The following is a 24,611-nucleotide window of genomic DNA, read 5'->3' as shown; positions in this document are numbered from 1 at the left end:
ACCCACTGAGTAACAGCGGCCGGAGAGACCGGACACCCACTGAGTAACAGCGGCCGGAGAGACCGGACACACAGTAACAGCGGCCGGAGAGACCGGACACCCACTGAGTAACAGCGGCCGGAGAGACCGGACACACCCGACACATACGGAGTAACAACGGCCGGAGAGACCGGACACACAGTAACAGCGGCCGGAGAGACCGGACACACAGTAACAGCGGCCGGAGAGACCGGACACACAGTAACAGCGGCCGGAGACCGGACACACAGTAACAGCGGCCGGAGAGACCGGACACACAGTAACAGCGGCCGGAGAGACCGGACACCCGAGGGAGAGAGAGCGGACACTGAGGGGGGAGAGAGCGGACACTGAGAGAGCGGGGCCGGACACCTCTTAGTATCAGCGGCCGGAGAGAGACCGGACAGCGGGAGCAACGGTGGCCGGAGAGCGAGGAGCCGGACACACTGAGGGAGAGGCCGGGGGGAGAGGAGCCGGACGGACACCGAGGAAGAGGCCGGAGACCGGGAGCCGGACACGGGGAGCGGGGCCGGAGGATGGTGAGAAAAAGGTAGGTGTGGCATCGGCGCCGGTACCTGGCCGCCCTCCCCTCCCCTCCCCTCCCCTCCCTCCTCTTGTCTCCAAGCCAGTGGTCAGGGTGGCCGCAGCGAGAAGTCAAGTCTATTCGTCACATACACATACACGATGTGCAGTGCAATGAAAGCGGCAATGCCTGCGGATTGTGCAACAAACACAAAAAAATCACAATTGCGGCATACAAAATAAAATTAACACGGAAAACAAATTTAGTCCCTGGAGATATAATAGTTAACAGTCCTGAAGAAACTCCGTCTCGTCCTCTCTGTTTTGGTTAGCAAGAACAGGAAAGCAGACTGTTACCTGAATGGTGGCCGATTGGGAGAAGGGGAGATGGAGCGAGACCTGGGTGTCGTGGTGCACCAGTCATTGAAAGTAGGCATGCAGGTGCAGCAGTCATTGAAAGTAGGCATGCAGGTGCAGCAGTCATTGAAAGTAGGCATGCAGGTGCAGCAGGCAGTGAAGAAAGCCAATGGTATGTTGGCATTCACAGCGAGGGGATTTGAGTACAGGAGCAGGGAGGTTCTGCTGCAGTTGTACAGGGCCTTGGTGAGACCACACCTGGAGTATTGTGTACAGTTTTCGTCTCCTAATCTGAGGAAATACATTCTTGCCATAGAGGGAGTACAGAGAAGGTTCCACCAGATTGATTCCTGGGATGGCAGGACTTTCATATGAAGAAAGACTGGATAGACTCGGCTTGTACTCGCTGGAATTTAGAAGATTGAGGGGGGATCTTATAGAAACTTACAAAATTCTTAAGGGGTTGGACAGGCTTGATGCAGGAAGATTGTTCCCGATGTTGGGGAAGTCCAGAACAAGGGGTCACAGTTTAAGGATAAGGGGGGAAGTCTTTTAGGACTGAGATGAGAAAAGTTTTTTTTCACACAGAGTGGTGAATCTGTGGAATTCTCTGCCACGGAAGGTAGTTGAGGCCAGTTCATTGGCTATATTTAAGAGGGAGTTAGATGTGGCCCTTGTGGCTAAAGGGATCAGGGGATCTGGAGAGAAGGCAGGTACGGGATACTGAGTTGGATGATCAGCCATGATCATATTGAATGGCGGTGCAGGCTCGAAGGGCCGAATGGCCTACTCCTGCACCTATTTTCTATGTTTCTATGTTTTCACAGCATGACAGCGGAGGCTTTTGCCTGACCGTAGCAGCTGGAACAGTCCATTGCTGGGGTGGTAGGGGTCCCCCATAATCTTGCTTGCTCTGGATCTGCACCTCCTGATGTATAGGTCCTGCAGGGGGGAGTGCAGGGGAGACTGAAACTTTTTCAGTCAGAGAGTTGTGAATCTGTGGAATTCTCTGCCTCAGAAGGCAGTGGAGGCCAATTCTCTGAATGCATTTAAGAGAGAGCTGGATAGAGTAAGGACTATAGGTGCAGGAGGAGGCCATTCGGCCCCTTCGAGCCAGCACCACCATTCAATGTGATCATGGCTGATCATTCTCAATCAGTACCCCGTTCCTGCCTTCTCCCCTTACCCCCAGGATAGCGGAGTCAGGGGGTATGGGGAGAAGGCAGGAAGGGGGTACTGATTGAGAATGATCAGCCATGATCACATTGAATGGCGGTGCTGGCTCAAAGGGCCGAATGGCCTCCTCCTGCACCTATTGTCTATTGAGTGTAGAGTCAGCCGAACGCACTACTCTCTGCAGGGCCTTCCTGTCCTGGGCAGAGCTATTCCCAAACCCGGCCGCTCTCGTCAGCTCTTATTGTCTGGTGCCCTGGCATTACTGATAATTTGTCATTTGGTTACTCTATTATTATATATTTATTTGTTGTGTTCATGGACTGTAAAGTTGCCGCAAGTAATAATTTCAGGTAGACGCAAAATGCTGGAGTAACCCAGTGGGACAGACAGCATCTCTGCTGGAGAGAAGGAATAATGGGTGAAGTTTCGGGTTGAGACCCTTCTTCAGCAAGTAATAATTTCATTGTTTTGTAACTATGGCAGATGACAATTAAACCTTCTTGACTCTCCACGGTGAGAGGATACACATCTAACAATGGCGGTGACATAGAATAGACCAGATGGGTGCCAGGGGTTATGGGGAGAAGGCAGGAGAATGGGGTTAGGAGGAAAGATAGATCAGCCATGATTGAATGGCAGAGTAGACTTTGATGAGCCGAATGGCCTAATCCTGCTCCTCTCACTTACGAAGTCTCCTGCCCCCAAATGTCCGGTGTGTAGGAAGGAACTGCAAATGCTGGTTTAAACAGAAGATAAACATAAAAATGCTGGAGTAACTCAGCGGGCCAGGCAACATCTCTGGAGAAAAGGAATAGGTGACCTTTGGGGACGAGAGTCTAAAGAAGGGTCTTGTCCCAAATGTCCGTTGTCCATTTCTCTCCATTAGGTTGTTTGTTGCTGAAGAATAAACTGGGACGTGTTATTCCAGACGGGCACTTGCACTGAGTGTTTAGAATTCCAGAGCAAGGCGTTGACTCGTTTAAACAGAAGGGCCCAAGGAACTGTAGTACCCCCAGCAGTTTGTTTTGTGTCTCGTTAAAACTATCTTCAGGGTACAGTGTTTGAGGCAACCCCGTCATTTTTATTTTGCATGTAACGCAGTATGGATGCGAAGGGTCTCAGAACATGTAGTATGTATAGAGTATGAATCAACAATGTATTTCTTGTGGCTGAAAGATATTCCTGAATTACTTTTTAAAAGTCTGTTTTGTAAAGTTGACTAGTATATTAAAGAATAGCTAGACGTCTTCCTTGGTTGGAGTTGAAGTTAATGGTGGTAAACAAGTTCAATATTGGATCGTCGCTATTTAAGAACATCAGAAATAGGATGAGGCCATTCGGGCATCTAGTCTGTTTAACCATTTAGCATGATCTGGCCTACTTTCCATGGCAACATTGGTTATCTAGCCCTGTCCCCATATCCTTTGATTTTGCTAATGTCTAGCAGTTATTATTATATTGTTTTATCCCTCTGTTTAGTGGTGGTGGTGGGTGGTGGGTGGGTGGGGGGGACACACACACCATATTTTGGTCAGAGTTCTGTGAGGATGCTGAAAAGTCTTGATTCTTTCCTTCATTGACAAGTTCACTAGCTATACTTGGTTCAGTGCCAAAGAAAAAGGACCCAGCATTTGCGGTAGGGGTTCCCTTTTTGCTACACCGCATTACCACAAATTTCCCCCAAACATTTATTCTTGTTGCTGCCTCCATCTCATTTATCTACTGCTATCATCCAACCAACTCATTGCTTTCTCTGCCCCATTTTATCTTCTCTTTCTCTCCCCCCCCCCCCCCCCCCAAATTTGTGTCAACATCATCCCAAGGCATGGGTTTGGTTTTATTTCTTGTGGTATCATGGAGTCCATTGGCAATGGCAGCATTTATTACGCATCCCTATGAGCTGGATTGCCTTTCCTTGTATTCCCAGTACAAACTCTACATGCTTGCCATTAATTATTCTCCTACCTGGCTGCTCTCAAATTGAATCAGGAATTGAGCTTGAACTTTGAGCAAAAGTTAATCTTAAACTCTACAGTCTACCCACTATCTTGTTTTAGCCTTCACAAAGAGTTCATACAACCTCCACAATTTCAGGTATCATTTCAAGATACTGCAGATGCTAGAATCTTGAGAAAAATACCAAGTGCTGGATGAACTAGGTGGGTCAGGCAGCATCTGGGACAGTATGGTCGGGTGATGTTTTTGATCAGGACCCTTCAGACTGACTAGTGGGGGCGCGGGGAGAAAGCTGGAAAAGAAAGATGGACAATACCCGGCAAATGATAGGTGGATATAGGATGTGGGTTAGATTGCAGATGAGTGGAGTAAGTGACAAAGGCAAAAGGAGACAAAGGGATGTCAGACAAGATGATAGGATGAGAGAATTGTAAAGCCTGGGAAGGGGAAGGGAGGGGTTAAAAGGGAAATTGGGAATTTGGATCATACTAATTTGTGAACATCTGAGAACTTTTTAGCCTGTATCTTCACATTACTAACTTTCAGTTACTTCTCAGCATTGGGTCCTAGTCCTTCAATGCACCTGGCATGAAATTCCCAGCATCTTTATTTGCTTGTAGGATGATGTGGCAAACCCAATGTTTATTACCAATCTTTATTTTCTCTCTGAGCCATTTCAGTGAACTGTTAAGGGTGGTGGGTCTGAAGGTACAAACACCAGATCAGGTTGGATGGTATATTTTCCTCCATGATAAACATTACTGTAGCAGGTGTTTTAGTGGCAGTCTGATTATTTTATGCCTGATAATTGCTCCCATGACATTGTTCTGCTCCATCTCAGTTCAGTCTGTTAGAAACATAGACTGGTTATGAGTGAGATGTTATTGGACCCATCATGTTTGTTCTGCCCCGCTATAAAACTTGCCCCCACCACATCTGAAAGCAGTATATTTCATATTCTAACTACACTGTCTGCCTATTCCACCAACCTGTTGCCAAAGCTATAGTATATAACTATACTCTTTATGGTTCACAATACTGTTGAGTCTTGAAACTTGTACACCTATAAAGTGTGGCTGGGGCCCCTATATCTAGGTCATTGATTTAAACTAAAAGAAGCAAATGCAATCAATCATCATGCCCTCTGTGTTTGTTACATAATCAACTTAATGTCCATGTCACTTTTATGCCATGCGTTTATGCACTTTATCTATGTTGGTAAGCCTGTTATTTGGCATCTCCTGTAAAGCCTGCCATATGAACTATCTCGTATGTTAATCTCATCAACTATCAATCCAGAACTTGCAACAGAAAATTTAAACAAAATTAGATTTTAATAACCATGTTTTCTACAGATGCTACTAAATTCCTGGACCTATTTGAGTGTATTGAACAATATAAAACTATACGTACCAGAAGTTTTTTCCAATGGCTGTTTTGTCCCTGAGCTTTGAAGCTGCTTCATTGGTGGTGTGCATTGAAATCGTCGGGATATGGTTGCCAAGAGCAAGGTCTTTTTTTAACCTTAGTGCTGCAGTAAATAATACTGAGATTGTCATTTTTGAGTTTGTCATCTGATCAGGTCATTGTGAGATCTGAGTTTTCTAGTTTGAATTGAGCCATGGCTGAGGCTGAAAGTCCCTTTTAAAAATATTTTGTGCATTTTGTATTCGTATGACTCAACACATAACATTTTGTTTTTTTACAGTGATGCACTGGCCACAGAGTCAGTCAACTGCCTCAATGCAGCACTTTCCCATCTTCGAAATATCTGGGAAGAGATTGGAATTCCAGAAGATCAAAGAATGCAAAGGACAGAAGTTGTTAAAAAGCACATTAAGGCAAGTGGAATAAAGTATTCTTGGGAATAAAAATGCAATTTAAAAATATATAAATTGGAGTGTATCCTTATAGCAAAGTCATGCAACAACATGCAGTCCTGATCTAGACTGCCTGTTATGTCTTGCATGTTCAAATATGGCACTTCACTGTTTCCACTGGAATATTGAAACAGTGCAATTGGCCGTCGGGATCGCACTCTATATGATTTGGATTTTTAAAATAAACAGCAAATGTGCATAATATAATGTGCATTCCCTTGATTTTGCTATTGGCAAATTGAACACTTAGTATAAATGCAGTGAATCTCCCCATCTTTCTTGATCAGTCATGAGACGGGCAAGTTACTCTTCTGTAATCTGGCTTCTGCTGCTGTTTTGTCTTTTTTATCAGTCAGCACAGATTTAATTTTTCATAATATCTTTGAAATGAATTGGCTTCTCATTATTCCTTTTCCAAAAATGGATATGATGGCAATAGAATAGTACTTGTCAACAATATTGATGGGTGTGTAACTTTTCGACTGTTTTGGTTGATTTTAAATATGTATCTAAATCCTTTCAAGAAACGGTGTTTGTCTCCTATTTCCACGCAGGGCCTATTGGAAATGATGATCACAGAGGAGGAAAATTTAAGAGAGCGGGTGAAAAAGAGCGTTACAATGTGCCAGAAAGAGCTCCATGCAGTGTGTCAGGAACTTGGGTTGACTGCATGTCTGGTAAGAGTTGAAACTCATCACCCCTCAGCTTTTTAAAGAGTTTGTTGGAGAGAGGAATAAAATAACTTTTTTTTCCCCACCACCTACATAGAAACATAGAAAATAGGTGCAGGAGTAGGCCATTCGGCCATTCGAGCCTGCACCGCCATTCAATATGATCATGGCTGATCATCCAGCTCAGTATCCTGTACCTGCCTTCTTTCCATACCCCCTGATCCCTTTAGCCACAAGGGCCACATCTAACTCCCTCTTAAATATAGCCAATGAACAGGCCTCAACTACCTTCTGTGGCAGAGAATTCCACAGACTCACCATTCTCTGCGTGAAGAAATGTTTTCTCATCTCGGTCCTAAAAGACTTCCCCCTTATCCTTAAGCTGTGACCCCTGGTTCTGGACTTCCCCAACATCGGGAACAATCTTCCCGCATCTAGCCTCTCCAACCCCTTAAGAATTCTATATGTTTCAATAAGATCCCCCCTCAGTCTTCTAAATTCCAGCGAGTACAAGCCTAGTCTATCCAGTCTTTCTTCATATGAAAGTCCTGCCATCCCAGGGATCAATCTCTGGTGAACCTTCTCTGTACTCCCTCTAAGGCTAGAATGTCTTTCCTCAGATTAGGAGACCAAAACTGTATACAATACTCCAGGTGCGGTCTCACCAAGGCCCTGTACAACTGCAGCAGAACCTCACTGCTCCTATACTCAAATCCTCTTGCTATGAATGCTAACATACAATCTAATTAATAATTCAAACTTGTATCTGTGACAGCCAGAAGAAAACTGCACAATGCTGCAGCTGGAAAAAGATCTGCGGACACGTCTGGAGGTCCTCTTGAAGGAGAAGAAAGAGAGAATGACTAAATTGAAGTGCCTTAAAGAACAAGATGAAGAACTTTGTGACATTCTCTGTACAACAGGCTACTCCATTGATGTCGATGCTGTCCCCAGTATTGAACAGCTAGATGCATTCCATGAACACATTGCCTCACTGAATGAAGAAAAGGTAAAATACAATCTGGGGTATTAAAGCAGCAGTTCACACCTGTATTTAATCAATATTTTAACTAATACTAGGGTGTCTTGTGCTGCAAGTGTCCTGTTGACCTGTGTGGTCTGGAGCATCCAAATGTGCAAGAGTGCGTACAGACTTGTACAAATCAGATGCCTAACTTTCCAGAACGTGGAATTGCTTAAACTTTAAGATGTTTCTATGATCTGGAAACCGGCACTTCACTAGACAACTAGTGTAACTAATTGTAACTTTGAATAATTGTTCACCATCCTTCACAGGTAAATTAAGCTGAGATTTGGTTGAACAGTGACACAAAAGGTTTAGTAATGTTTTTGTAATCTGTGCTCCCCTCTTTTTCATTATATAGGAGATATAGAAATAAGAAGCATTGCACTGTTTAATTTAAATAAATTGCCAACTTCTTACTGATGTAATGTATACCTATTGAATTCCCTGGTAGAAATGTTTTATTCTTTAATTTTAGGAGTGCAGAAGGGCTGAGTTTGTAGAGACAAAGAAAAAAATCATTTTGTGCATGGATGAACTGGATCAGCTTCCCGACACTAGCTTTGAGAGAGATATTGTGTGTGAAGATGAGGATGCATTTTGTTTGTCCAATGCGAATATTATAGGCCTGAAAACATTACTTCAACAGGTGGGTACATAAATGCAAGCAAAATCTTATCTATATTGCATCTATCAATCTTGGAGCAATCTCAAAATTCTTCACTACACTTTTGCTTTTGACTTGTAATCTTATGAGAAAAAGGATAGCTGTATTGAAAATAGGGGAATGTATTTATTTCTATTTTTGACAGATTATTATTCATAAGAGACCTAGTATCTCTTTGCATTCTGCTGCTGATTGCTTATGACCAGCTAACCAGGACATTACAATGGATATACTAAAAATGCTTTTCAATTTCTTGCCCCATTCATGCAAATAATGACAATTTTAGAAAAGTCCACTCGTGATTAAAGCAGCCTTTCTGTGTGGTATCCAGCTTATGTTGGAAAGTTTTTGGTTTATTTCCGTAGATTTGTCGCAGCCTGTGGATCATCTGCCTGAGCAGTTTTCCTGGCGGGCTTGTGCTAACCTTTTTGCTAATGTGTGCTGTCAGTACAGTGAAATAAACTTCTTAAGTGAACAGCCTACTTTTTGTGTGCTTGCCTGGTGGGTATAAAACTGCCTGCTAATTATGAAACATATTTCCCTTCAGCTGGAGATGAAGAAAGCTCAAAATGAAGCCAAATGTTCAGAGCTGAGAAGTCAAATAATTAACCTGTGGGACTGGTTGAAGATTCCTGATGAAGAACGCAATGCTTTTGCTGTACACATGGTTGGATCCAGGGCAAAAACAATGCAAATGGTAAGTATTTTTGTATATATTTTGCACTTGAAATATATATTTATTTACTGTGCGTGTATATATAGATATAGAAATATTTATTTTTTCCACTTGCCACTAAACAAATGGTGAAGCTAATGGCACTTGCTATTGTGCATAAATAGTGCGTATGAACAGGCTGGGAGCAGCTTAAATATTTAACAGCTGTTGTTCCCCTCATCTGAGGCGTTAAATATCCTGAAGCTTCTATGTTTGCTAAATATCACACTGATGTTTAATTAACTTGGTTAAATATTTTCAACCAAATGCTGTAGCTTTAAATCAAATTGTCACTGCGGAGCCTTATTCCTTAAGCTTTGGATTTTTGAGCCCAACTCCTTTATAATTTTAAAAATACTCACATTAAAGGGTTGTTCTCTACTTCAATCCACACTTTGTAATGGTTGGAGTCATGTTGTAATTCTTGGTAAGCTGATGAAAAGTAATGAATGTTGTGATCCAGTTACAGACACATTTGCAGCATCTTGAAGTCCTGAAATTACAGAACATGAAAAGTGTGATTGAAGCTGTCCGACAAGAGCTAACATCATACTGGGAGAAATGTTTCATCAGCTCTGAACAGCGCCAAGCATTTGCTCCATATTATGAAGGTTTAACTTTTAAAAATATTTTGCTAAAATAATTGTCTAATATGCTGTGATGCAAGTCTCTATTGTAGCCTTTGTGTGACGGATGACACCCTGAATGATGGTAATGGGGAAATACAGATGGAGGCTCCTGAGCCTTTTTGATTCAGGAACTTCTGCCTGTGATGCGGATTATTGCTGCTAAAGGAAATGTGAATTTTTATTGCAAACGGCAATTATATTCTTTGATCAGAGCTCCAACTCAGAAGAGCTGCATATTATCCAATGTCTTCGCAGGGGGGTTCACGAGTGCTAACCGGGAGGGTTTAAATTAGGGTAACAGCTTTCAAAACCAGGTCAGCAAGTGGATCGACCCGATGGCAAGATAAAGGTTATGACGAGTCTGAAAGGAAGTACCTGCAGGTACAGGTTAATGAACATTGTGAGATTGATGGGCTGAAGTGTGTTCGTTTAAATGCAAGGCCGAACAACTCTAGGGCTCCAGTGTAATTGAGGCTATATGACAAGAGCTCAAGAATAAGAAGGGTGCAATTTCCTGATGGGATTATACTATAGACCTCCCAATTGCCTTGGAGATAAGGGAGTAGATATGTAGACAGATGCAAAGATGTAAAAGCATCTTGGTCTATTCCTGCACTGTACTGTTCTATTTTGATGAAATGTTCTTTTAATGAAACTTTGATTGGGGTGTAATTTGAAGCTTGTTTTTTACTTGCTAAAATGTCTTTTTGCTTTCCCCAGAAGAGGATTATACAGAGGATTTATTGCAGCTTCATAACTTGGAGCTGAACCGATTAAAGCAGCTCTATCAAGCCCACCAGCAGCTATTTGAGGGTGTCTGGAAGTGGGAAGAAAATTGGCGGCTTTACCTCGGGTTTGAGGTAAGTAACAAATTAATTGTGGTTCATTAGATTGTGCTATTCCACTATTGTTGGGTTCTTGAGCAGCCCTCTGAAAGCTACAGGCCCCAGTTGATCCTTGCAATCAGAATTGGATAGAGAGGCAGTCCCTGGATAATGTAACGTTTCCAGTCTGTGTATAACATGGGCACTTACTGTGACTTTATTTCATTGAATAATTGCCCATAACGGAACAAAGAAACATTTGACTATTATTACCATTTAGAAATCTTCAAACGCAATGTGACAACTTGTGTAAAGTCGGATTTCAGTAAATCAGAGCTTCTATAATCCCAAGAGCCCCTGTATAGTTAACCAGGTTGAATGCAATTTAATTGAAACAAACACTAACGTTAAAAAAAATAATTCTGTTTACAGAAGAAAGCATCTGACCCAAACCGCTTCACCAACCGAGGAGGCAACCTTTTAAAAGAGGAGAAGCAGAGAACTAAGCTGTACAAAATGTTGCCCAAAGTATGTAATAGTGCACATTTACCTTGAACAAATCGGAATATATGATTTAGTCTGAACTTATCACATCGCACACTGTTACTATTGTTATCGGCAGATTCATCTGTGTACATGAACAAGGAGTGGCTGAAGTGACATCCAAACTTCAGTGTAAAATGGAGATAATTTTGGTCATTTATAATATGTTAGCAGATAGTACTCAGTATTTTGACACACAATTTCTTAACAGTTGTAATTTTAAAATGAGTGAATCGATGAAGCTTACTGATCATCTCAAGCCTGTTCTATCATTTAATTGGATAATAGTTGTTTTTCTTATCTGTTTACTTTTGATTCTATTTATTTTTGATAGTGTTAAGAATTTTTTTTAAAAGACCTGATTCTATTAAACCTGCAACCTTTTGGAGGGAGAATTTTATTTTTTTTAAACGGAAAATGCTTCCTGGTTCCATTTTGCTCTTATGATGATCCTCTTATTCAGAAATTTATACCTGCTCTATTAAAACAACATTTTAAATGTTTTAATTTGATTGCCCTCAACCATCTAAACCTCAGGAAGTGCCTTTCAGATTTGAATGCCACAACAAAATACCATTCTCCAGATGGGATCTGTTATGAACAGTGAAAGCATAATTTGGAAGTTTGGTATTCAGGTTCCCTGAATATGAGCCAACTTTCTGTTTGTGTTTTCATAACTGTGCTTATACAATACAATACAATACAATATATCTTTATTGTCATTGTACCCAGGGGTACAACGAGATTGGGAATGCGCCTCCCATACGATGCAATAATTTAGGTAATTTAGACAGCAGCAACCCAACGAAACGAAACAGTTGTAACAGTTTTGGACAGGGTAAAGTGCAAGTTGATCTATGCGTTGTGGCCATCCGGCTCAGCAGGACCGGTTCATAGCAGCTATGGCCCTGGGGATGAAGCTGTTCCTGAGTCTGGAGGTGCGGGCATAGAAGGCCTTGTATCGTCTGCCCGATGGAAGGAGTTCGAACAGACTGTTGCAGGGGTGTGAAGAGTCTTTGTGGATGCTGGTGGCTTTTCTGAGGCATCGTGTGTTGTAGATGCCCTCCAAGTCTGGTAGCTGTGTTCCGATGGCCCTCTGAGCTCTATGGACTACCCGCTGTAGAGCTTTCCTTTCTGCCTCCGTGCAGCTGAGGTACCACACAGGGATGCCATGCGTTAGGATGTTCTCTATGGTGCAGCGGTCGTCAGCAGCTGTTGGGGTAGACCAGACTTTTTCAGTGTTCTTAAGTAGAACAGTCTTTGTTGTGCCTTCTTGACCAGCGCAGCAGTGTTATTGGACCATGTTAGGTCCTCCGAAATGTGAGTGCCCAGAAACTTGAAGCTGGACACTCTCTCCACACTGTCCCCGTTGATAGAGATCGGGGCATATTCCCCGTTATGTGACCTACGGAAGTTGATGATCAGCTCCTTGGTCTTGGTGGTATTTAGGGACAGGTTGTTATCCGAGCACCAGTCCGCCAGGTTCTGCACCTCCGCTCTATAGTTTGTTTCATCCCCGTTGGTGATCAGCCCGATCACCGTTGTGTCATCTGCAAACTTGATAATGGTGTTGGTGTCGAATGCAGGAACACAGTCGTGTGTGAAGAGGGAGTAGAGCATGGGGCTCAGAACACAGCCCTGTGGTGTGCCGGTACTCAGGGTGATAGTGGAGGACAGGTGCGGGCCCATTCTCACTGCCTGCGGTCGTTCCAGCAGGAAGTCCAGGATCCAGTCACATAATGACGAGCTAAGGCCTAGCTGGTGGAGTTTGGTGATGAGCTTGGTGGGGATGACCGTGTTGAAGGCGGAGCTATAGTCTATGAATAGCATCCTCACGTACGTGCCCTGTCTCTCTAGGTGAGTCAGGACAGTGTGAAGAGCCAGAGAGATGGCGTCCTCTGTGGATCTATTTGCCCTGTATGCAAATTGATGTGGGTCCAGTGAGTCGGGGATGCTGGATTTGATGTGTGAGAGGACCAGCATCTCAAAGCACTTCATGACTATCGGTGTTAGGGCAACCGGGCGGTAGTCGTTCAGGTTGGAGATCTTTGCTTTTTTCGGCACCGGAACTATGATAGCCAACTTCAGGCACTTGGGGACCGTAGCCAGAGATAATGACAGGTTAAAGATCCTGGTAAATACCTCAGCCAGCTGTTCAGCACAGTCCTTCAGTACCCTTCCTTGAACTCCATCCAGTCCTGCAGCCTTGCGTGGGTTGACCCTTTGCAGAGCGCGTTGTACCTCCTGTGTGCTCAGTTGCAAGACCTGTCCCACCGCCTCGGCTGGGGTTCTTTCACTCAAGGTGGTTTTGCCAGTTTCAAAGCGGGCAAAGAAGGTGTTAAGCTCGTTGGTCAGTGCCATATCGCTGTGGGGGCAGGCAGGGCTGCTCTTGTAGCCAGTGATGTCCCTGACACCCTGCTACATGCTTCTGGTGTCCGTGGTGTTGAAGTGGTCTTCCACCCGTTGCCTATGGGTGTCTTTGGCCCTTTTAATACCTTTGCTTAGGTGTGATCTGGCAACACTGTATAATGTCTGTATAATGTCTGATAATTTAAAGTACCTCGCCATTGATAGAATATTTTTTTAATGGAATTGTACAAACAGTCAACACTGAATTGAAAGCAGCTACCATTCTCTGGAGGGTCTGCTGCTTCCAATGTTTCACATTTTAAATATTCCTACAAAAAGTACTAATAAATTGCTGTATATTTTAGCTGGAAGAAGAGTTGAAAATTCAGATTGATGCCTGGGAAGAGGAGCAATGTTCCCATTTTCTGGTTAATGGACAACATTTTATGGAATATGTATCTGAGCAATGGGAGCTACATAAATTGGAGAAGGAGCAGGAGAAACAAGAGCGGGTAAGGCCACAATTTGTCCTTTGTGATTACATTGCTATAATTTTAACATTTGACTGAAGAAGGCAGATTTATCCATTTCCATGCCTACCTTTGTAGTTAAGTCAAAATTTGGGAAAGAAATTGAATCATGAAGATTTCTCTCTCCAGTAAAAACTCGTGATGACTAAGATTGCATGTTTAAAATGTAGTTGCAGCCGGGTGTATGGTAGGCTAACTTATTGTGATGCCATATTTACACACTTAATTGCCTATTGAATATTGCCTTGTATTAGTTTGATTGTACCTCTCTTAATCAGTGAGGCCTTTTATCCCTTGGTTCTGAAAGCAAAAAAAATCTGTACCCAGTAGGAAGTGGAGGCACTCGTGTGCCACAACCCAAATATGCTTGTTGTGCGAAAGGTCCAACAGATGTCTGATTACTTATGAATTGGACATTGTTTCATTGCAGCAACAGAAGAAGAGTAAACTGATTGAAGAGGAAATGTTGTATGGTAGCATTCCGAAAACGCCAAGCAAGCGAAGGGTTAACACTCTGAATACTCCAGGGAAAATACGGAAGGTAAATGTTCTGAATGTGTATTCAAGTAGTAATAAGTGCAGATCATTTTCATTGTTGGGAATTCTCCATTAGTCCACAGTGATTGTCCATATTCAAGGTCAGTTTATTGTCACATGTACCAATTAAGGTGCAGTGAAATTTGAATTACCATACAGCCATACTAAAATAAAAGCAACAAGACACACCTACATAAAAGTTAACATAAACATCCACCACAGTGGATTCCCCACGTTCCTCTCTGTGATGGAAGGCAAGAAAGTCTAAACTACTTCCTCTTTATTCTCCCGTGGTCGGGACAGTCGAACCATCTGCAGTCTGGGCGATCATAGCTCCCACCTTTCCCCCCAATCCCCTTCCCCGCCCCCCACATAAAACAAGCCAAAGAACATTAAAACATTTAACACATACTATCAAACAATAAAGAAGGGACAGACAGACTGTTGGCGAAGCAGCCATTGCTGGTGCCACACGGTGGAACTGTCATATTAAAGCAGTGACTACGTTGTGAATCCTACCATAGTGATAATTGGGGGGGGGGGGGGGGGGGGGGGGAAATGAGAGTCCTCTAACCACTTGACGTTACCTTTCAATATTTGATATCTACTGTCATTAATGACCCATTGTTAATCCTCATTAATACTGTATAAGAAAATAACTGCAGATGCTGGTACAAATCGAAGGTATTTATTCACAAAATGCTGGAGTAACTCAGCAGGTCAGGCAGCATCTCGGGAGAGAAGGAATGGGTGACGTTTCGGGTCGAGACCCTTCTTCAGACTCATTAATACTGTGATCTGTATTGTATTTACTGACAGTTTCTATTCATCTGTTCTAATTTTGCGCAGCTTGGCTCAGAAGAGCACAATTAGCTGTGAATGTTTGTGTTTAACTTTGGTTCTCTTATTTTCACAAAAATATAGATGTGCTTTTGACTTCACAGCCCCGTGTTAATATTTCCTCTTTTCTACTTTGGTCGCAGCTAAATGGTACATCGATTGTTAATGCCACACCCAACAGCACTTTTCGCTCTGCGATTGGAAATAGTGTCTGTTTCTCTCCAATCTCCCGACCGCCTTTGTCTGGACGCAAGGTCAGTCGCCAGTGCTTTTTGTTATCTTGCCAGACATGTTGAGCGTTTAAGTTGTTAGATTTACAAATGTAAGAACCAATATCATAATCTTTAACAGTATACAGTACCATGATTTTTTTTAAATGGTGTGCATCAGTTACAAAGGTTCCTGTATTTGAAACAGTTGCTGATCCCTAACCTGGGTTAAGATGCTTTTGAATTTGCATTTAGGTGACCAAGAAACACAAATGTTTTTGCGTAATGGCAGGGCTGTGTAGGAGAGATTTTTTGAGCCTTATTTGAGATCAATAACATGCAAGTTGCTCTTCATTATGAAGTGTTTCCCCTTTCCCCCCCCCCCCCCCAAGTTTTATTTTTGGCCTTTTTGCAGCAGTTACAATGGGCTAAAGGTTAACACCAGCTCTTTGTATACTGTGCTGTGCGGTCCTGAAGAAAAGGTACTTGCAGCAGGTGCTTCCTTTCATTGCTTCAGCCTGTTATGTCCACTCAATGTTAATTCCCGCCAACACAGCCAAGGTTTGAAGGGTGCTGTGGGTGTACTGTGATTAGCTTGGTTAAGCACAGCATAAAAATATCAAAATGCTGAAAGTTGTGCTTTTCTAGCAACCAAGAATAGTGACTGTACTCTGCTGCTAATATTAGTCTAATCCACTTTCCCATTTTTTTTATAGCAAGCACAATCTGTGCGCACTCCAGGACATTCTGCGAAGAAGCTTCCACGCCATGGTCTCAATGAAAAAAACAAAGAGAACATTTTGCATCTAAATTCAACAGCAGTGAGTGGTGCGTCCACTGGCATCTCCACTCCACAGCATAATCTCAGCGTAAATTCAGTTGCCACCACTTATTCTGAGTTTGCGGTAATTTCCATTTTTGCAGTCATCTACCAATCACTGTGGCAGCATACAGTTGGTGCTGGAGATTGTGGGGGGGCTTGAAGGAAAGTAGAACAAAAGCTGCATGCAAACTTTTAATCAACACCTTGTCAGGATGTGAGAATGTGAAGTGAATGAGTCAGTAAAAGTCTTTTTCTCAGTTTAGAGCCTAGCGATAGAAAGTGCAAAAATACTGCACTTCACACTGAAGAACAGCCAGTGTTGATCTGTTCTGAGGTGGTATCCAGCCTGTTTCCAATACTATTTCAAATCTTGCTCAGCTTTATCCTCTGATCCTCTCTGCGCAGAGATTTTCATTGAAAACATGTTCTTGGAGCACAAAATGAACTAGAAGATTGTTTCCTTTTGCAGGCGTTTCCAAGATCAGGAGATTAATTTGCAGAAATTTTAATTGATAATGTCGTCAGCATGAAAAATCCCTTCGGCCCACTGAGTCAGTGCAGAACTTTAGGCACCCATTTGCACAAATCCTACCCTAATCCTGTTTTACTTTCCCTAACATTAACTCCTCTCAGCTACTATTGCATACATACACAGTGTCATGTACAGTGACCAATTAACCTATTGACTTGCACATTTTTGGGCTGTGGGAGGAAATGGAGGCAGCAGGAGATCTGGTAATTCCACACGCACTACACGGAATGTGTTTGAACCCAGGTGCTATGAAGAAGCAGCTCAACTAGATATGTCCATTGAGGAGAGATTTATTTCCATTTAAGTGTGTTGGAGGTCCTGAACTTGCCATGGGAAGCAATATTTCCAATTAGATTTAATGGTACGTAGATATTTGCTTGAAAGACTAAGAGCTGGGATTTGGCAGAATGGCTCACTTTAGCCCGTGTACAGTTGGGCTAAAAAGCCCTGTATTGTACAATTTTCAGTGTATTTTAGCTGCAGTTTACGCAATGCCCATTTGTTCAGAAATCCAGCAAACCACAATACCACAATCGTCTCCTGACCTGTCCATTTAATTTGTTTATTTCAGTGCTGTGCTCATGCTAGGCTCTGCTCTGCAATTTGAAACATCAGTTTCTGTTCATGTTTACTAATATTTGGTTCTAGTAATTTGCTGATGGTAGCAAAAAATTATTTATAATTTTTACTTATTCTGTTTCTTTGCACTGCTGCTGAAAATGGAAATATTTTCTGCTCTTTCCATATCTCCAGGAGTACCTGATATAATTTCTTGCATTTAATTTAGTTTAGAGATGACAGTTCCGGGTGATACTGTATCACCGGATACAGTGATATTGAGCACACAATATCGAGTCAACTATTGAGCACTCGTTCACACTAGCTTGCAGTTATATTATTAGACATGGGAGTGCCACAGTGACGCTGCGGTAGAGTTGCTGCCTTACAGCGCCAGAGAAGCAGGTTTGATCCTGACTACATATGCTGTCTGTACAGAGTTTGTACATTCTCCCAGTGACTGCGTGGGTTTAGGGTTAGTGTACGGGGTGATCGTTGGTTGGCACGGACTCGGTGGGCCAAAGGGTCTGTTTCTCACTATCTCAAGTCTAAGGAAGCAGAATTAGGCCATTTGGTCCATCAAATTTACTTCACCATTCAATCATGGCTGATCTATTTTCCTCTCTCAACCCCTTTGATGCACTTATTAATCAAGAACCTGTCAATCGCCACTTTAAAAAATATCCAATGGCTTGGCCTCCACAGATTGAATTTCACAGATTCGCCAGCCTCTTGCAAAATAAATTCCTCCTCATCTCTGTTCTAAAGGTACATCCTTTTATTCTGAGGCTGCATTCTCTGGTCCTAGACTCTCCCACTACTCTAATCATCTTTCCACTTCCACTCCATTTCACCCATTTACACTTTCTCATTCACTCCCAACACATATGGGGCAATTTTACAATTCTATGGAGGCCAATTAAACTACAAACCCACACGTCTTTGGGATATGGGAGGAAACCGGAGAACCCGGGGGGGGGGAACCCACCCAGTGACGAAGAACGTACAAACTGCACACAGACATCACCCAAGGTCAGGATGAAACCCGGGTCTCTGGCGCTGTGAGGTAGCAGTTCTACTATTCTGCAAACTGGTATAATCACCCCCACAGAATGTTTCTGAACCCAGTGGCTTTAAAATATATCTTCTTTCCAACATATCTTGTACATTTCGTTTACTACCCTATGAACCATACTTATTAAACTTACTCAGATTTTTCCAAACTAGGTTCATCTAACTTTCATAAACTGCCACAATAACCTCAACCTGTTCTTTCTCGACACAAATTATTAATCCACGAAGAATGGCACAGAAAATGAATGTTCTTCACATAAATATGTACCTAACGCATCGTCATTGGGACAGGCACATGGATAGGAAAGGTTTAAAGGGATATGGGCCAAATGTGGGTAGGTGGGACTAGTGTAGATGGGGCATCTTTGTCGCCATGGATAAGTTGGGCTGAAGGGCCTGCTTTCCTCTGTGGTGGATGACTATGACGTAGGCCAGATGTTGCATAAAAATCCTTTGGACTTCAGGAAAAATTCCTCCTATTTACCCATTTTGGGTTAGTGTTTGTGGATTCTGACTTTGCTGCCATTTTGCTTTTTATTTGGTTGCTGCTTGTGGCATGTGTGCAAGAGGTGGTCTTATGCATCGGTGCTGTGTATGCTTAATTGCACATTGCTTTTACCAATGCTGCCCAATATCCATAATTACCTAGTGAAATCCTGTTGTGTTCTTGTGTGCTTCCCACAATGGTTACTTGTTGTTGACGGCCTGAATCCTTGGGCAATGTGTATATATATTCTGTTTGGAATTGGATTTGCTTCCCATTCCAGCACTATCTCCTGAATCTGCACTGCTGCTGCTGGAAATGTAGCTGCTGAAGGTGCAGATCCAATTCCAAATGGCAAAGTTTTAGTGTGTGGCATAGTATAAGTGACAGTGGAAACTATGCACACTAATGTACACCTAACATGCGCATCTTTAGGATGAATCTGTTACTGTATTTCAGCATTATAGATTTACTTCCGGTTTGCACTTCGTGGGTAAAGCAATTTACTTTTTAATTATCCACGTGCTTTAAGTTTAGTTCAGGTGATGTGTGCTAAATGATTGTTTATCTAAAATTTCACAACTGCTGTAGGTAGAGGAAGATTGTCAAAAGCAACTTGTGCTGCTTTAATTTCTCAGTATCTCTTGGCTTTCAATATTAAATTAGGATATTGTGGATATGCACAAGCAGACTAATGACTTGATTCCTATTTCACCGCCTGCTTTAACCTCTGGTTTTCTTATTCTGTGCACCGAGCATGTTCAAGTCGGCAAGAGTTTTGTTCAATTTTCCTGTTCATAATAATTCTGACAAAGGTAGGTCAGGAGAGATGTAACATTCTATGCCAGCGATTGGTAGATGGTGCTGCATTATCGGTCAGTGCATATTTTATGCTTAATATTTGGGTAAACCATGCACTTGCAAAGGTCTAGTTTCTCCTTTTCAGCTTTGCAGTTGGACCACTTTTGTGAATCCACTAAAGCAAAGGAGTTGAGCTCAGACTGGAGACGTACACACTTTACAAAATAACTGCATTAGTCAGTAATTGAATGATGTGAAATCTGAAAAGTCGGTTGCTTTGTAATACCAGGAAACTCAACTTTCATTACTATTGCAAAATTACTTCAGTCTTAGATGACCTTGCTCTGATTTTAAGATCCCTTGATTTGGATTCCCTCACCACAGAATTAGCACCTGTGCTCTATTAAACTCCTACTTTCAGTCAGTCAGATCACCCCTCAACATTCCAAATAGTATGTTTTATTGACTTGCCTCTAGTTTGGCTTCTAGTGAATCTGTCCTGTTACTGCAAGCAACCCGATGAACAGTAGTCTTGTTAATTTTCCCTAAAGTTAGCAGTGTGTATGTGGAAAGGGTAGCTGAGTAGGTGGGGGGTTGGGGAAGAGTTGTAGAATTATATTTGAAATTCTTTTAATTCCGTTTGTAATCTTGGTTAAATAAATGGAGTTTGCAAGATTAGACTTGCAACTTATAACTGTTTAAAAACTGTTTCCAGTAATAATTACATGCCCCTATCAAATGTAAAAGCTATTTTTTATTGTGAATTGGCTCTCCTGGGATAAATAAGGTTTCCGTATCTGCGAATGAAAGAAAATCAGAAGCTTTTTCCCCACTTGTTTCAATCTTTACTTGCAAATCTACGATTTTTCTTCCTTCTCCACTTCAAAGTAACTTTTTTTGGAATCTTTCTCTTGAATGTTGCATGGATTGCAAGTTGAAATTATGGATGTTTTTTTGGTAATATTTTTGAACCAGAACAAACATTTTAGTATTTTTGTTATTTGTGTGTTTGCGCACATGCTCAGAGGCAAAGTTTGGCCATTGGTGGATTGTGACCTGTGTTTCTCACAAGATATGCTGTATCTTTAGACTTTGCAGATGCAGCGTAGAAACAGACCCTTTGGCCCACTGAGTCCGCACCGACCAGCGATCACCTCGTGCACTAGCACTATCCTACACACTAGGTACAATGTACAGAAGCCAATTAACTGACAAACCTGCACATCTTTGGAGTGTGGGAGGAAACTGGAACACCCGGAGAAAATCCACACAGTCACAGAGAGAACGTACAGACGGCACCTGTAGTTAGGATCGAACCCGGGTCTCTGGCGCTGCAAGGCAGAACTCTACCGCTGCGCCACTATTGGGTCATGCCATTTATCACTTTTCGGGTGAAGGTTTTGCTTTCATGCACCTCAATTTCACATTTCCACTTTTTAATATTTTAAATTTCTTTAATGCATGGTGTGCATCCTTGTCGCATACTTCAAGAGTTTTGACAAGTTGATTGTTGAATAATTCATCTAAGCAGTTTGTGCCTTAATATTCTAACTTCGTACTAGTTTAACAGCCATTATTTTTGTTCCCCTTTTTCAGCGAGAGCTTTCAAAAGTTTCCAAATCTGACTGTCGTTCAGGTGTTCTCAATTCTACAATCGCCAACCTCCACACCTGAGAAGGCCATGAAATGCCAGTGGGGAAATGGACTGCTCAAACACGAGCCAGGGAGAGCCCTGATGTAGAGCTCATAATGAACATGTTACAGTAGAGCTGGCATGTTTTGATCTGTATTTCTTTAAACTATAAATTACGGTATATGTGAAAAATGCCACAGATGAACAAAGGGAGTTGTACATTTTTTTGTCTATACCATCTTGGTATCTTGGGGCAGATATCTTGGGGCACTGAGCATGGCTTAAATCTATTCGAGTAGGGGATGATGCATTTAGGTTATTTTATACACCAATTCAAATAGCATCTTGTTAACTTGCTGCACCCAGTGAATATCATTAAAATTAAATTAAATGTTTATATCATTCCCTGGGCTATCATTTAGTTTGGGGAGGAAGGAGTGTTCTAAATAATTGGCTTTCTCCAGCGTTCACTAAAGTAACTTACTGATCTTCTAAATCTAGGCAAGTTGTTATTTTAACATGATAATGGTTGGTAGGCAACACATCCTATAACATTTAGAATTTTTGATCATCTTGATATAACAATTTGACACAACTAGCATCTCTAGGGTAGGCTACCCAAGTGCTAGATTTGTACTAAGAGGAGATTCCAAATCCCCTCGTACAAAATGCGATTAGCTCATTTGTGTCTGGAAAATTAACTCTTAAGCAATATCCAAATGATATTTGCGTCTGCAATATATTTGGCTTTCACCTCCGCTAGCTTCGCAACCGGTTAAAGCACAGTCACTTCAAATGCCATCTAGATAGCAATTTAAAAATGTTTCCTTGTTGCATTAGCTTGCGAGATGTTGAAGATCCCTAGTTCAAAATAAGCCATGTAAGGATGGTATGAGGTCATAAACTCCCTTGGTTCACTGTGGTTCTATTTCTCATATGATATTGTGGCTTTAAAGATACTTTAATCAGACCCAGTTTTAAATATTTTTATAATTGCACATATAAATTGTTTAATTCTTTAGTTAAGCTAATCATGAATTTTGCACCTTTTTTGCATTTCCCCTTATTTATTCTTGTAGCGCCCGTTTATTTCTGTTAAAGTTAGGCAAATGTCACAAAATAGTTATGGGCAGTGAGAGAAGCCTTTAAACACTAACTGTAATTTTGTAGTGTGTTGTAGAGACTTGTTAATTGCTACCTGATAAACTTGTCTTTACACCTTGTCTGACGCAGTGTTTGTCCAATGTTTGTCTCAATCTGTTTATGACTGAAGGTACGTTTTTATTCCATCTTGGAATCAAGAAATATCAATCCTAAAGCAGGTTTTAATCTTAAATTGGATAAAAAGGGAAGGAGAGCCTTGGAGTTGCATTGTTTTCTTTGTTTGAACCAATCTGCCATTTTAAGATGGGTGGGAAAAACAGAAGGCTTGTGAAGTATGTAGATTTTTTAAACGTGTTGCTTTTTGAACTTCTGAGGTGACCCATCAGATGGGATCTAATGAATTTCTTAACCTTGCCAGGGAGCCTCCTATTGTTTCCTATAAGATCACCTTGGAGCTAATCTGAGAGTCAGGCAGGATGGAGGCACCCTCCTCTCGTGTTGGTAAAACTGGCAGAGATCCCCCAACTTGGTTTGGCTAGGTTAAAAAAAAAGTTTGCTTTTAATGCAAATTTAAATTATCTTGAAGGATGAAATTTGTCACAGTTGATTTGCGTAATTCCAAATTGAAACTTTGTTTCAGAAGTTCTGCCAAAGTCCCTTGCATTTGGGAGATTCATGCAGATTAATCCACAATCTTTTAAAGACCTGCCTACATTATTTGTTGTTCCTGGTGAATCATCTGGATTTACCAGTCTATGGCAGAACTGTGCAGAAGAAATACGGACTTTTTAAAAAACATTTTTGTACAAAGTGGCATACATTGAAATATTCCAATGCTTTCCTTCCCCATTGAAATAGCTGTTATAATGAATGGTACAGACCTGAGGCAATTTGAAGCATTGTTATTTCACTATTTAAATCCAGAAATAATTATAAAGACAGAGCATCTGGCCAAAATTAGGATTTATATTTGTGGTCCATTATCTCTGAATCTGCACGTGACATGTCTGCTTTTTAACCTGCAGACTATGGGACTTCACAAATGTTCAAATTTTCCTGCCAACAGTTAGGAGGTTAGCATGTTGTACTTTTTCTACCATTTAAAAGAAATGTGAATAGCTGTTTATAAATTCTATAAACATTGCTGTGGTCTGGTACCAGGCTCGAACAACCCAGCTTGTTTCAATCTCAATAGGAATTGCCTTTGCCTTCAATGTCCAGAACTAAGGGAGTGGGTAGGGTGAAATCAAAAGGGATTCTGATGGCTAATTGGTAAATTCTGACATGTCCTTGTTTAGCACAGGCTACATCTGACTGTGGCACTTTGATAAACTCTGGCCTGGACCTGGGGAAAGGCATTCTGAAGTACTAAGTGTGGTAGCATGAGGTACCATGGTGCTTAAAGGCTGTAGATGATAACATTGGAGTCCGACATCTGTCTGTCTTTTGACCATTGTTTAGAGCTTGTCTTTAAATTGTACAGCGTTAAGTAATAAATAATCAAAGCAATATTTGGTTAACAGCTCGTCACTTATTCCATAGCAGTGGATCAACTGCTTTTATGCTATCTATTATGCTTGTAAAGTAATCGTGGAAGACTTGAGTTGATGTTGCTTATGAATTACATTGATGTTACCAGGACTATGACTACCTGCTGGGCAAATGGTATTCCCCAAAGCTAAAATAATGTGGGCTTGTGGTAACAGAACTGTCACAAATGCCACATCAGTAATCTGTTTTAACATTGAAAAATGCCTCCTGGTGCAAATTGTACATCTCTTATTGTCATGATTTAGAAAAATAGGTGCGGGAGTAGGCCATTTGGCCCTTCAAGCCAGCACAGCCATTCAATATAATCATGGCTGATCATCTAAAATCAGTACCCTGTTCCTGCTTTTTCCCTATATCCCTTGATTCCTTTAGCCCCAAGAGCTAAATCTAACTTTCTCTTGAAAACATCAAATGAATTGGCCTCCACTGCCTTCTGTGGCAGAGAATTCCACAGATTCGCAGCTCTCTGGATGAAGAAGGTTTTCCTCATCTCAGTCCTAAATGGCCTACCCCTTATTCTTAAACTGTGACCCCTGGTTCTGGTCTCACCCCAACATTGGGAACATTTTTCCTCATCTAGCTTGTCCAATCCTTTAAGAATTTT

The 24,611-nt window shown here is 41.8% G+C and overlaps 1 protein-coding gene across 4 annotated transcripts; it reads left to right on the top strand.

Moving 5' to 3' along the window:
• The first annotated feature begins 267 nt into the window (after positions 1-267).
• prc1b (protein regulator of cytokinesis 1b) lies at positions 268-23,956 on the top strand. Of its 4 annotated transcripts, none has more exons than XM_078429696.1 (14): positions 268-568; positions 5,738-5,870; positions 6,464-6,586; positions 7,356-7,589; positions 8,083-8,253; positions 8,819-8,968; positions 9,450-9,597; positions 10,339-10,475; positions 10,872-10,967; positions 13,697-13,843; positions 14,292-14,402; positions 15,382-15,492; positions 16,164-16,352; positions 21,316-23,956. In XM_078429696.1, exons 1-14 carry the CDS (start codon positions 555-557, stop codon positions 21,391-21,393), a joined length of 1,842 nt encoding a protein of 613 aa, XP_078285822.1. In that variant the 5' UTR covers positions 268-554; the 3' UTR covers positions 21,394-23,956. The 4 variants fall into 4 exon arrangements, with proteins under 4 accessions (XP_078285822.1, XP_078285824.1, XP_078285823.1 ...); XM_078429698.1 differs by having other exon boundaries at positions 10,336-10,475; positions 16,164-16,275; XM_078429697.1 differs by having other exon boundaries at positions 10,336-10,475; positions 16,164-16,316.
• Positions 23,957-24,611: the final 655 nt, after the last annotated feature.

The sequence above is a fragment of the Rhinoraja longicauda genome, chromosome 38, assembly GCF_053455715.1.
Source record: "Rhinoraja longicauda isolate Sanriku21f chromosome 38, sRhiLon1.1, whole genome shotgun sequence".
NCBI lineage: Eukaryota > Metazoa > Chordata > Chondrichthyes > Rajiformes > Arhynchobatidae > Rhinoraja > Rhinoraja longicauda.
The sequence above is the reverse complement of the archived record's forward strand: the minus strand, read 5'-3'. Positions and strand labels throughout refer to the sequence as shown.

Coding starts and splice junctions, on each gene's coding strand:
- prc1b (XM_078429695.1), top strand. Junction 8,969..9,449: donor GGGCAAAAACAATGCAAATG/GTAAGTATTTTT, acceptor GTTGTGATCCAG/TTACAGACACATTTGCAGCA. Junction 14,403..15,381: donor CTCCAGGGAAAATACGGAAG/GTAAATGTTCTG, acceptor CTTTGGTCGCAG/CTAAATGGTACATCGATTGT.